The 13,032-nt window shown below is 45.9% G+C and overlaps 1 protein-coding gene across 1 annotated transcript in view; it reads left to right on the top strand.

Annotated features, from left to right (window-relative positions):
- Positions 1 to 12,766, top strand: part of LOC146007106 (uncharacterized) — a 60,525-nt gene extending 47,759 nt beyond the window's left edge. The window contains exon 3 of the mRNA XM_083145488.1: positions 11,905 to 12,766. Coding sequence (XP_083001614.1) covers positions 11,905 to 12,157 — 253 coding nt within the window. The 3' untranslated portion in view covers positions 12,158 to 12,766. The remainder of the gene's footprint in view (positions 1 to 11,904) is intronic.
- Positions 12,767 to 13,032: the final 266 nt, after the last annotated feature.

The raw sequence follows: 13,032 nt of genomic DNA, 5'->3' as shown, positions 1-13,032 counted from the left end.
TATTTAATAGGATGAGAGTTTTAGTCACTTTCCAAAATCGCCCATTATCGCATTTTTTTAAATCAAAATTTTTTGCCGCAAAATCACATATTTAATGAGCTGCATGTTCCGGGCAATAAAGTGCGATAATGGGTGATTTTTAGTCATGAAAATGAGCGATTTTTCATCATGAAAATGGGCGATTTTAGCCATGAAAATGGGCGAATTTGAGGAAATGTGCAAATTTGTGTTAAAAAAGGGGGAAAAATGGAGCGAGGTCCCCCCTCTTGAGCATAACCAGCCCTGGGTTCATTGACCTGGTTCCAAAAATACGGGGGACAAAAAGCGTGGGGGTCCCCCGTATTTCTGAAACCAGCCCCGGTGTTACGGATCTGGGTGAGAACCCACCGTTGGAGTACTGGGACAGGCACATGTGGACGATGGTGGTGGGCTGAGCCCTCAGCCAGGACCGCTGTTTAGAACGGCCACAGCAAAACCCTACCCTGATTCTATTGGCCATCCTGGCAGGTGACCATAGGTTGCTAGGTGCTAGGCTTCTCCTTTAGTCGCTGCGTTTGAAGGAGCGAGTTAAGCCCGCTCCGACCCCGATGCAACCAGGTTTTAGGATGGTACAAACCTACGGCAACCGTCAGGAACAGGACAAAGAGGACGATCTTACTAACAGGGTCTATCTGGACTAAACACCCTGGCTAACGGCACCAGGCCATGGACGGGGAGTGTGACCGAGTCACAAGCACCGGACCAAGTAATAATGGGGTGCCACCAAACAAAATACACCCCAAAACAGGCATGGACCCACAGCCCTGGGCCTCTCCGAATCACAGAGAGCTGAACAAGAACAATAATAATAATAATAACAGGATAAAGGGCAGCTTGCCCGCAGAAATAAAGAATAAGGAACCAGGCTACACTTGGAGCACTTTCATGACCGGACCAAACCCTCCGGCAGCACAGGATGGTAACGTGCACGCCGGGAGCGAATTGCAGGACTGGATGGTGCCATGCTGACCAAGACGGAACCGGATGAAGACTGGGCCTGGACCGGACCAAGACGGGACGGTAACCGGACCAAGACTGGACTGAGATCAGATCAGGACTGGACGCAAACCACAGCAAGATGGCAGCTGGACAATGGCTGAACCACAGCTAGACAATGACTGAACCACAACCGGACCAAGACGGGACCAAGACGGGACCGGATCAGGAAAGGAACAGGACTGGTCCAGATCAGAATGGGACCATGATAGGATATAGACTGGACCAAGGCAGGACTGTGAGCGGACCAGGACAGCAACTGGGAGATGACTGGACCCAGACTGCAGCAGGACAAGACACTTGACTGGACCACGACTAACAGGACCAGGACAGAACCAGATAAGACAGGACAGAACTGAACTGGACAGGACAATATAACCGGAGAGGCTCATCAGGGCTGAATCCCTTAAGAGGGATAGCCCAGCCTATCAGCCTCCACCTCAGCACCCGGCCTACCTGCCCTGATGGCTATCAGGTGGCCGGGCGCACAATCCCCGGCGTCCCCTGTTGCCTGGGAACCGCTGGGCGGCTGCCGGGGAACTCTGAGTGCTAACAGTACTGTTGCCCGGCCGGCGATGACACGCACCGGCTGGGCGGAAGTGACGCGGCGGGGTTGCGCACCGCCGGGCAGAAGTGCCTGGTACGCCCTTCTAAGGACATCAAGTCTCCTGCTGCGGTGGTGCCGCAGCACCAGACAAATGTCAGGGCTGCTGACAGTTGTACCCGGAACGCCCTTCTCAGGGCGCCGGGGAACCTTGCTTCGGCGGCACCGCAGCACAACATCTGTCAGCGCTGCTGACACTCAGACTCTTGGACCGGTCCTGGTTCCAAAAATACAGGGGACAAAAATCTGGGAGTCTCCCGTATTTTGAAACCAGTACCAGGCTCCATCGGCCCGCTGTGTCATGCCACAGCCGGGGGACACTTTTACATTAGGTGCCCCGGCCGTACCATGAGCACCGTGGGGGATTGCCCCCCTCCCAATAAAGGGGTCCCCCCCAGGCTTCACCGGCATCCCTGGCCATTGGACGCCGGCCTGATAGGGTTAAAACAATCATACATCACATTAATGGGCCCGATGGCACTTGTAGTCCACCTGTAAAAAGACTGTTAAAATAAAACACACACACAGAAAAGTAGAACTTTATTAAACACTCACACACACACCTCAATTTTACACTAATATACTTACTGACCCAGGGTCCAGCGCTGACTCACTCCTCCAGAACCAGCTCACCCCGCACTGACAGCAGGGTGAGCCGGCTTGCTCCAGTGGTGATCACAGTGTCTATAGCACTGTCCCAGCGCTATAGAGGCTGCTAGCGTCCTTGGCTGATGTGTCTCCATGGAGATGCATAGCTCAGCCAAACATGGCTGAGCTATGCGTCTCTATGGAGATGCATCAATCAACCACTCTAGCAGCCTCTGTAGCGCTGGGACACTGCTATAGAAGCTGTGATCAGCACCGGAGGAAGCCGGCTCACCCCGCTGTCAGTGCGGGGTGAGCTGGCTCTGACCAGCCAGGGTGCTCATGGTACGGCCAGGGGACCTTATTTAAAAAAATGTCCCCCGGCTGTGGCATGACACCGTGGGCTGTTGGAGCCCGGTGCTGGTTTCAAAATACAGAGGACCCCCAGATTTTTGTCCCCTGTATTTATGGAACCAGGACCGGTCCAAGAGTCTGGGGCTGGTTTCAGAAATACGGGTGACCCCTACGATTTTTTGCCCCCCCCTCCATATTTTTGGATCCAGGTTCTGCTCAATGAGTCTGGGGCTGGTTATACTTAGGAGGGGGGACCTCACGCCATTTAAAAAAAAAAAATAACTTTTACACATTTTTAAGACAGGACCATGCACAGAGCTCAATGATCTGTGCATGGTTCTGGCAAATTCGCCTGTCAGAACCTGGTCTGCATGTGTGCCGTTTTTTTGCCTAAAAATCGCACAAGACACATTTTCGCATCTCATTAAATGTCACCCTTATGGGGCCTACACACATGCCGATTTTGTGCCATTTTCTAAGCGATTTAGCAAGGTCGCTTAGAAACTAAGCATACATCGGTGTGTGTGTGGGGGCTAAACCGATATAGATGCGCGGCCCCGCGCGTCTAAATCGCATTAAGATGAAGAATGAGCATGTCCCATCAATCTAGCAAAATCGTTTAGCAAGACCCTGCATATCGGGCGCCTTCTGTGTGGTGTCTTTTTTTTGTGTTCAACTGACCACCGATTTTGCTCATCTGGACACTCCCTGAAGCCCTCCTCTCCATTCTGCACATGCTGCTGTCAGACACCACGCGCTGTGAACCCTCTGGAGCTGGTAAGTACTTTGCTCTCCACTATGCACCACAAACGCACTGATCACAGGTGGGGTGGGTTGGTAATGAGAGGGGTCCACTGTGCCACCAATGTAAACTTCATGGGTGAGGGTGTCACGTGATGCGCACTGCACCCGCTGCGCGCTGCCCCCCCAGCGCAAGAATATGGGCACAATGATGTTTGGGGGGATGAGAGGCGCCCACTGTGCCACCAATGTTATAAATTAAAGCATGGGTGAGGGTGTCACGTGATGCGCGCTGCACCCGCCGCGCGCTGCCCCCCCAGCGCAAGAATATGGGCACAATGATGTTTGGGGGGATGTGAGGCGCCCACTGTGCCACCAATGTTATAAAATAAAGCATGGGTGAGGGTGAGGGTGTCATGTGAAGCCCGCTGCCCCCAGCGCAAGTTTGGAGAGGGGTGATGGCACATTGCTAAGCTAGCCATGTGGTGTTTGCTTGCATGCTCTGGGGTGTTGGCACATTGTAAAAGATAGCCATGTGGTGTTTGCTTGCATGCTCTGGGGTGTTGGCACATTGTAAAAGCTAGCCATGTGGTGTTTGCTTGCATGCTCTGGGGTGTTGGCACATTGTAAAAGCTAGCCATGTGGTGTTTGCTTGCATGCTCTGGGGTGATGGCACATTGTAAAAGCTAGTCATGTGGTGTTTACTTGCATGGTCTGGGGGGATGGCACATTGCAAAAGCTAGTCATGTGTTGTTTACTTGCATGGTCTGGGGGGATGGCACATTGCAAAAGCTAGTCATGTGTTGTTTACTTGCATGTCTATGATGGGGTAAATTGTCTTACCAGACCCCCTACAAAAACAGTGAATGTGTGCGCATGTACATGTGGTAGGGACAATAGATTGTAAGCTGACCTAGTTTGGACTGTTTATGTACATAATGGTGGATGCATATTTGTTAATTATGTATTTACATTTTATACCATATTATTCACACAGAAATGGCAAAACAGAATAGTTCCAAGAAATTCACCACTGGGTTCATCGACATATATCGGGCCCATGAATGCCTGTGGCAAATTACAAGCAAAGACTTTTCAAACAAACAGAAAAGGGATCAGGCCTACAATGCTTTGCTGGCCTATGCTAAAGCCAACAGAAGTGATGCCACCATGGAATGTGTGAAGAAGAAGATAGCGAATTTGAGGACCGTCTTTGTGAAGGAGCACGCAAAAGTGACTGAGTCGCAGAGTTCTGGAGCCGGTGCCGATGACGTATACAAGCCAACGTTATGGTACTACGACCAGATGCACTTCCTGCTGGAGAAAGAATCGAAGACGCATGGACAGAATAGCATGGATCCTGTGCCTCCAATTAGGCAAGAGGAGGAGAGCCAGGATCTGGTAAGTGTGAACACATATAGATATGCTACATGTCATCATTATTCATGGTCCTAAAGTATTTTATTTTACAGGATGCTACTCCGGAGCTGTTTGCGGAGACGTCCGAGACTACAGCGGCTACAGATCTAGAGTGCGAGGAAGTGGAACCCTCGACCTCTACCCCCCTGCCAACGCCAACGCCACCACCCAGGCAGAGGAAGAAGGCAGCCAAAAGATCTGTAGCCGGCAGCTCAGAGCAATTTTTTCAATTCGCGGAGGCAAGGCTTAATAAGCCTATTGATTCAATTCGGCAATTTTCAAACACGGTAGACTCGGAGATGCGTTCTATGGATGACGACACCCGTCGGAAATTCAAATGCATCGTGTACGACGCAATAATTCGGGCACAGGATAAAAACATTCCTGATGACCTCAAATTAATGCGCGACCCGATGCATTACGCATCTGGCGGACCCACACCACAGTATCCCTACCACCAACCCTATATTAATCCGGCGGCAAATCCTCCGCAGCTTGCCCCAGCTACCACGACGGGAGCCCCTTCACCCAACCCGCCCACATCAGCCACCACCAGCAGTCTGTCCAGTGGAATGTACTCAGCGTTCTCGAGTACACAAGGACAGGACGATGCTGTTTATTATCCATTATAATTTTCAAAACCAAAAACATTCCAAATTTTAAAAGTTGAAAAAATTGCTCTTCCATGCGTTTTCGATTCTGTGTAGACTATAATGTCTGCTTGTATACGTCATTTGGCCCTGACTCCAGAATGATGCGTTATCAGTCACTGTTGTGTGTCCTTCACTGAAGACTGTCCTTACCTTTGCTATCTCTTCTTTGCACATTTTGTGAGTCATCACTTCTGTTGGCTCTAGTATACTGTTGTGAGTTTGTTGGCCTGATCCCTTTGTTTGTTTGAAAAGTCTTTGGGCCAGAGGCATTTCTCGGCCTGATATTGTTGATGAACCCAGTGGTGTTCAATTTTATACTTTTATAGTATTTATAAAAAATTATAAAAAACACGGTATGGTGTCATTTCATTTCAAAATGTTATTTATTGTTAATTTTAAGTTCAATTATGTACAGGTATGGTTCCTGTTTGCAACACTTCTCCTGACTTCTCTCCCCTTGAAAAATAATCTTTTTCAAGGGGTGAGGAGTGAAGAGAAAGTACTGCAAACACTCTGGTAAGGTGCTATTATGTACAGGTACTCTTTGCAACACTTCTCCTGACTTCTCTCCCCTTAAAACTCCCCAAGAACTCCCCCAGCCCTTTGAACTGCCCATTTTTATTTAAATGAGTTTTTTTTTCTTTTTCCCATGCTTGAGAAGAATCTGGCATGCTTAAATCGCTAAGCAGAATCGCTGAGGCATATCGTTGACACATTTTGCACGTTCTAAGCAATATAGATGATTTTGTGCTCAAAGGAAATCTGCTATGCTAAATCTGGCATGCTATATCTCTGGCCAAAATCGGGATGTGTGTAGGCCCTATTAGTCTTTAAATGTAAAAGTATTTAGGCTAAATACAGATTGGATAAGAGCTAATGACACCCCTTTAGCTTCCTGTGACACAAATTTGTTCTCATTTCTGGTGTCTGTAACGGCTACAGAATAACTTCCGCTATTGCATTTGCCCCCTAGGTCAAAATACTCATTATTACTGTACATTTAATATTGCTATAATGTGTTATGTTTTAAAAAAAATGTAATTAAGCATTGCAGTGTACTGGTTTTCAGCCCATCAAATTGATGAAATAACATGTAATGTCAGCGCCGGTGGATGTGCATGCCTGAATGGAGCTACACTTGAATTCTTGAACTTCTCCTTTGTGAGCCATGTAGTGGCCGCTGGGGTACAAAACACTTGAAACACCCCCTGCACAGTCTAGGAGCAGCTTAAGCCTTTTATTATATCAGATGAAACACATGTACAGATGCAAAGTGAGCAGGAGGTTCTCAAAATTTAATAACACTTGAAACACCCCCTGCACAATCTAGGAGCAGCTTATGCCTTTTATTATATCAGATGAAACACATGTACAGATGCAAAGTGAGCAGGAGGTTCTCAAAATTTAATAACACTTGAAACACCCCCTGCACAATCTAGGAGCAGCTTAAGCCTTTTATTATATCGGATGAAACACATGTACAGATGCAAAGTGAGCAGGAGTTTCTCAAAATTGAATAACACTTGAAACACCCCCTGCACAATCTAGGAGCAGCTTAAGCCTTTTATTATATCGGATGAAACACATGTACAGATGCAAAGTGAGCAGGAGTTTCTCAAAATTGAATAACAGTTTATTATTAAGTAGAAAGATGTTTCAACTTGTCATTATAAGCTAGAAAAGGGGTCTAAACATAGCATTGGATTTCTCCAATTCCTGGCAGCACTCTTCATGTTCCAGCAATCTTCAGCCCTTCAAATGGAAATTTCAGTTCCATGGCCATGGAAACAAGCATCTTAATAATAAAAAGGAAGTTCTGAACCTTATTTCATGAAATCACACAAATAAAACGTATGGTAAAATCTTTGTCATCTTTACCAACTGCAAATTCAGCAACTTCAATTCTGGAAAATACGTATACCATTGTCCATTTGGGTTTTGAAAGAGTAAAAACACTCAAATTGTCTTTCAACTTGACAAAACAATTATTTTTTTTAATTTACAGTTCCTTATATAGCCCAGCATATTCCGTTGCGCTTTACAAGTGAAAACAACAGTGATTAAACAAACTGGGTAGAAACACACTGACATAGAGGTAGGAGGGCCCTGCTTGCAAGTTTACAATCTATAGGGAAAATAGATACATAAGGATAGAATTTCATAGCATGGTAGTCCCATCAGATTACAACACAGTACTGATGGGATGCAATTAGATATAAATGCTACAGGAGTTTGTGTGGGGGTCCTGAGTATGATTGTTTTCAGGGAACACTTGAAAGTTTGGAGGCTAGAGGAGAGTCTTAGTGTGCGTGGAAGGACATTCCATAAGGTGGGTGCTGCCTGACGAAAATCCTGCAAGTGTAAGTGGGAGCAAGTAATGAGTGTGGATGAGAGATGCAGATCTTGTGCAGAGCGGAGAGGTTGGATGTAAATATATTTTGAGATAAGTGAAGAGATATAAGTCAGTATAGTCAGAGTAATGGCTTTGTATGTAAGTAGAAGTATTTTATATTGAATGCGGTAATATACAGGCAATCAATGGAGGGACTGGCAGAATGGATCAGCAGATGATGAACAGGAAGATCAGCCTAGCAGCAGCATTGTACATGGATTGTAGTGGTGAGAGTCTTTTCTTAGGAAGACCGGTAAGGAGGCCATTGCAATAATCAATGCGTGATATAATGAGTGCATGGATTAGAGTTTTTGCAGGGTCATGTAAGGCAGGGCCGTAACTAGGGGGGGGCTGGGGGTCACGCGCACCGGGCGCTGGAGGTGAGGGGCGCTGTGAGGTCCGGTGTATGTGGACGCTGTAGCGGCGGGCATGTTACTTTGACTCCGTCCATCTCCTACTAGCGCGGCTGCAGGAAGCTCTGATGACTTCGAAAAGACTTGCCGGACGCTGATTGGCTGAATTCAGCCAATCAGCGTCCGGCAAGTCTTTTTGAAGTCATCAGCGCTTCCCGCCGCAGCGCTAGTAGGAGATGGACGAAGTCAAAGTAAGATGCGGCTGCGGCTTCAACGGTGAGAGGACTGTGCGGGGAGGGGGGTCTCCGGCGCCAGGGACAAGGCGTCATTTGGTCGGTCCCCCCTGTCAGCTGCTAACTAAGCAGCGGGGAATAAACGCTGTGCGCATGCGCACAGCGTCTATTCCCGCAGCCAGGGGGCTGGGGGCATGGCTAGAGGCTCACAGAGCCTCTGGGTCATGCCCCCATAGCGGCAAAATGGGGGCGTGGCCTCGCGGGAGAGCAGCGCTTATAGGCCACGCCCCCAAATTAGGCCACGCCCCCCAGAATCACTAGGGGGTGGGGGCACCAAAAGACTGCCTTGCCCCGGGCGCCGGAAACAATAGTTTCGGCCCTGTGTAAGGTACGGAAGAATTTTGGATATGATATGTTTTTCAGATGCATGTAACAGGATTTAGAGCCAGATTAAATGTGAGGAATAAAGGACAGTAATTATGTGTACAATATCATATTATAAACAAACCTAGATATTTAACGTTGGCCAAATTAGTTGTATTCAATTTATATTGCATTTCCAGCAGAAGATACAGGTAAGTTTTTGGGTGGAGCCAAATGGATATTTTACAAGTGTGTAATGCATTTCATTGGAAGTAATCTGTCCTTTTCAAGGTTCCCAAGGATTATATGGATGGACACTGTAACTTCATTTACCTTTCTGGTTGGCCTCTTTTTGTTGAAAATGCAGCCAAAATTCTGTTTTTTTCGTTTTAGCCACTTTTCCACAAGTACCAAGCGTGTATGGATAACAATTATGGGGGAAACCGATGGGCTGAATAACACTCAGTGCATACTCAGCCACACTGAGCATTTTCACACATTTCAGCGATTTTCCCCAGGGCAGATGGCTTTTTATAGCGGGACCCTATGGAGAGCTATCCATTCCCTCATCTGCGACAGATGAGCGGCCGGGGCAGCCATAAGGACATTAGCCCCCACAGAAATCAATAAATGACATTGGCACCCACTGGAAATAAGTACAAATAACTGGCCCTGATATGAAAAAAACATACAGACCCCCCACATGAAAAAAGTTAAAACCCATTAGCCTACATCAAAAAAAAAAACACATTCCCCCCTCAGGAATAAAACAAACACATTGACCTCCACAGACAAAACAGGTGGCCAGGGGGTGGGGTTGGCAGTACATTTCCCTGGGGCCAGGGGGGTATGGTGAGTAGTGTATGACACTGGGGATGGAAGGCAAAGCAATCTTAGGTCAGCTTGCTGCTGACCAGAGCCATGCCTGGAGCATGAGGTCCATACACTTCTGCCACTGCTGGGAGCAGGGCGAGAGTATTAGTTATAATGGGATGCAGGGGACAGAATGGGAGTAGTAGGGGTAAGCACAAGACAGAATGAGAGTAGTGGTGGTAAGCATAGGACAGGATGGGAGCAGTAGTGGTAAGCACAGGACAGGATATAGTAGTAGTAATGCAGATAATGGGACAGGAGTAGTAGTGTAGATCAGAGTGCAGGCTTCAAAGTAGTAGTAGTAGTGGGGCACAGGAGTCGAGATGGTAGAAGTAGTACTGCAGATCAAGGGGTAGAATGCAAGTAAAAGTAGTGGTGGTAGTAGTAGTGCAGAGCTGGGACAGGATGGTAGTAGTAATGGAAAGCAGGGGGATTGATCCGAGTAGTGCAGATCATGGTAGAGCAGTGGCGTAACTAATATTTTTGCCCCCCCCCCCCCCCCCCTAATAGCAGACAGTTTTTAAGGATGCTAGAGGAGGCTGCCTCCTCTAACATTCCTAAAAAACTGTCTGCTGTATGGGGGCAGCCATTTTGCCGTGTAATTTTTCAATACACGACAGGAGGATATCTGCGATGCCGGACCATGCAGGGATGCGGCGGCAGCATGCGGAGGGGTAAGGGAGTCGGCTCTGAGCAGTATGCCCTGATGAGAACCGGCGGCGCCCCACTGGCGCTTGCTCCTCCAAGCAGCCGCGGTGGCTGCTGTACGGGAGCTACTCCACTGTGGTAGAGGATGGGAATATTATAAGTAGTGCAGAGGAGTGGGCAGTATGAGAGTTGTAGTACAGAGCGGTGGTAGGAAGGGTGTAGTAGTGGAAGATTTAACATGATTTTGGTAGAATGGGAAAAAGTTTAGGTGGAGCTGGGGTCAGGCTTATCTTATCCCTAGGGTATTGGCATATCTACATGCGTGGAGGTAGGGATTAATAGTGCAATATATGTGCACTTTATAAATAACTGTTTATATAAAATACATCTGTACCTGCATACTGTCTGTCTGTACGCCTTGCAATGTCTTGATATTGCGCCATTGCACTCAGTTAATATCAAAGCTGCAAGTCTGCTCTGCACTCTTGGGTGTGCACTATGCAAAAGCATACATGTAACATCAAAATCCTATTTACTAACATGTTATTGCACATCTTACAATAAAATAAACCTGTCCATTTGTCTCTTACAGTGATGCCCATTTACTGTAGCTTCAATATGCAGTTGGCATTACAATATGAGCCAATAAAAAGTAAATGAGGAGCCATGAAGTCTACCAACTCTGACCTGATACAAAACTCAAGTAATGGAAACCTTAAGGGGGTCATTCTGGTCTGCTTGCACCTGCAATATCATGTGCAAAGTGGCGATGTTTGCTTGCACAAATGGGTCCTGTGAGGTCACAATCAGGAAGCAGCAGACTGTAAATTACTGTCAATCTGCTGCTGTTCGGGGGATAGGGCGGGTGCTGCAATGGCCTCTGTTTATGAAAAAGGAGGTGTGTCACTGCTGTTTAGAGGTGGGAAGAGATCAGGGATCTATATCATAGGAGATTTCCTGGCCTCTGGGTGCTGTAAGCTGCCTGATGGTGGTAGAGAGGTCCGGTGGTGCGTTCTAGGCGTGATCACTAATTCATCATGATGCATTTGCTTGTAATAGATGCCTCCTGCTGCAGCGCTATCATTGCTTCTTCCGTTGATAGCAAATCCAACCGCACCTGAATGACCCCAATGTGCAGTGAATAAGCCTATAAATGTTCCCTCTTCATCCTGTTATTTCATTTCAGTAATCCAGCTTCTCTAATATGGACAATACCTTAATAATCTACTGCACATTTTGCTCAGTGCTATTTTGCACAAAAAAAATGCATAAACATTTAAAGAATACAAAAAAAAAGTAAAAAATGCTTTATGTGTAATAAAACATATAGTCACTGTACTTATAAATAAAATGTAGTTATATTTTGTGAACGTTGCAGTTTACAGATTTAATAAACCCCTAATTATAAATAAAGTTTTAAAAAACAGTGAATATAAAAAAAAAAAAATGTATGAATTGACTACCAACATTGCTACAGACTATTTCCATTACATATTATAAAAGTAGAGACATTTGCTATAGGAGGAAAAAAAAAATCTAGACCTATAAACTATATAGAATTCACTCCTCCCCTTCTCTAAATAGATGTCTGCAATGTCTGCTCCTTCCATTAGTGTTCTTGGTGACTATTTTCTGCATACCTTTCTTTCAGGCACAGACAGAGTGACATCATTCTTCCAAACACGTTTGTCTTCCAGCTTGGTCTTCCTGGAGCTGGGCTGTGGGTGTCCTGCTGTTGGCGAGACATCTGGACAGATTTTATTAGTGGTAGAAAGGAAGGAGAGAAGACTGGGAATCACTATTCAAAGATTGCTTTCCTTAGCAGTTGCACAGTGGGTCTCCTACAAGTGGATCTACAGTCTCCTTTAAGAAATGTTGAAATTGGAGTTAATAAAGCCTCTTGACCAACATCTCCGCACATCACTTCATTAAGTCCCGTACTTTAATAAAAGGTTTGAACCTGATGTCTCTCATGCAATGTGTAGCACAGAGACAAACCAACAACTTTTCTTGTCAATGGACCAGGTGCAGCTGTGGTTAACCCTTTGAGTGCCAACGTTGCTGTGAGCGGTCCTCAAAATATCCATTAAATAAACCAGCATCGCTCACAGCGACTGTTCGTTTAAGTATGAATAAATACAAATGCAGCCAAGTCAATGAATTGAAGTTAAGTTAAATATAGCAACCAAAAAAAAGTCGCTGTGAGTGGCACTGGCATTTTTAACAGATATTTTGAGGATCTCTCACAGCAACGTTGGCACTCAAAGGGTAATAAAAAGGTTTGCTTGCCAATTTCCACACCTATTTTTACAAATTCCATTGGCACTCAAAGGGTTAAGCTTACAAAAAAAAATATTCAGAATAAAAAAAAAGGCTTAGTCCACATTCAATCTGTTAAATGCACCATAATCTTCATGATGAATATACAAAAAATAAAACATTTGCAAATGAAATATGTCTATGTGAATAATCTAGCTTAGTATACTGTGATGTGTAATGCCTTTCTCATAAAGCCGGACAAAAAGTTGCACTTTGAAGAGTAATTACAGGAACCACTGGTAAATTCAGGCTAAATTCAAAGACGATACAGAGACCCTAAAGTGAACAGTGTGCTTGGAAAGGCAGATACTTAACTCTAATAAACTGGACCTAATCCAAAGACAATGAGGTCCTGGTACTGATGACTACACAATATAAGAATGCAATGGTCCTACAGTATATGAATAAATCCAAACCCAATGGAAGAACCACTGTAAAAGTTTAGAAGTGATACCTTATA

This window comes from Crinia signifera, chromosome 6, assembly GCF_055691185.1.
Source record: "Crinia signifera chromosome 6, ASM5569118v1, whole genome shotgun sequence".
NCBI classification, from domain to species: Eukaryota; Metazoa; Chordata; class Amphibia; order Anura; family Myobatrachidae; genus Crinia; species Crinia signifera.
The sequence above is the reverse complement of the archived record's forward strand: the minus strand, read 5'-3'. Positions and strand labels throughout refer to the sequence as shown.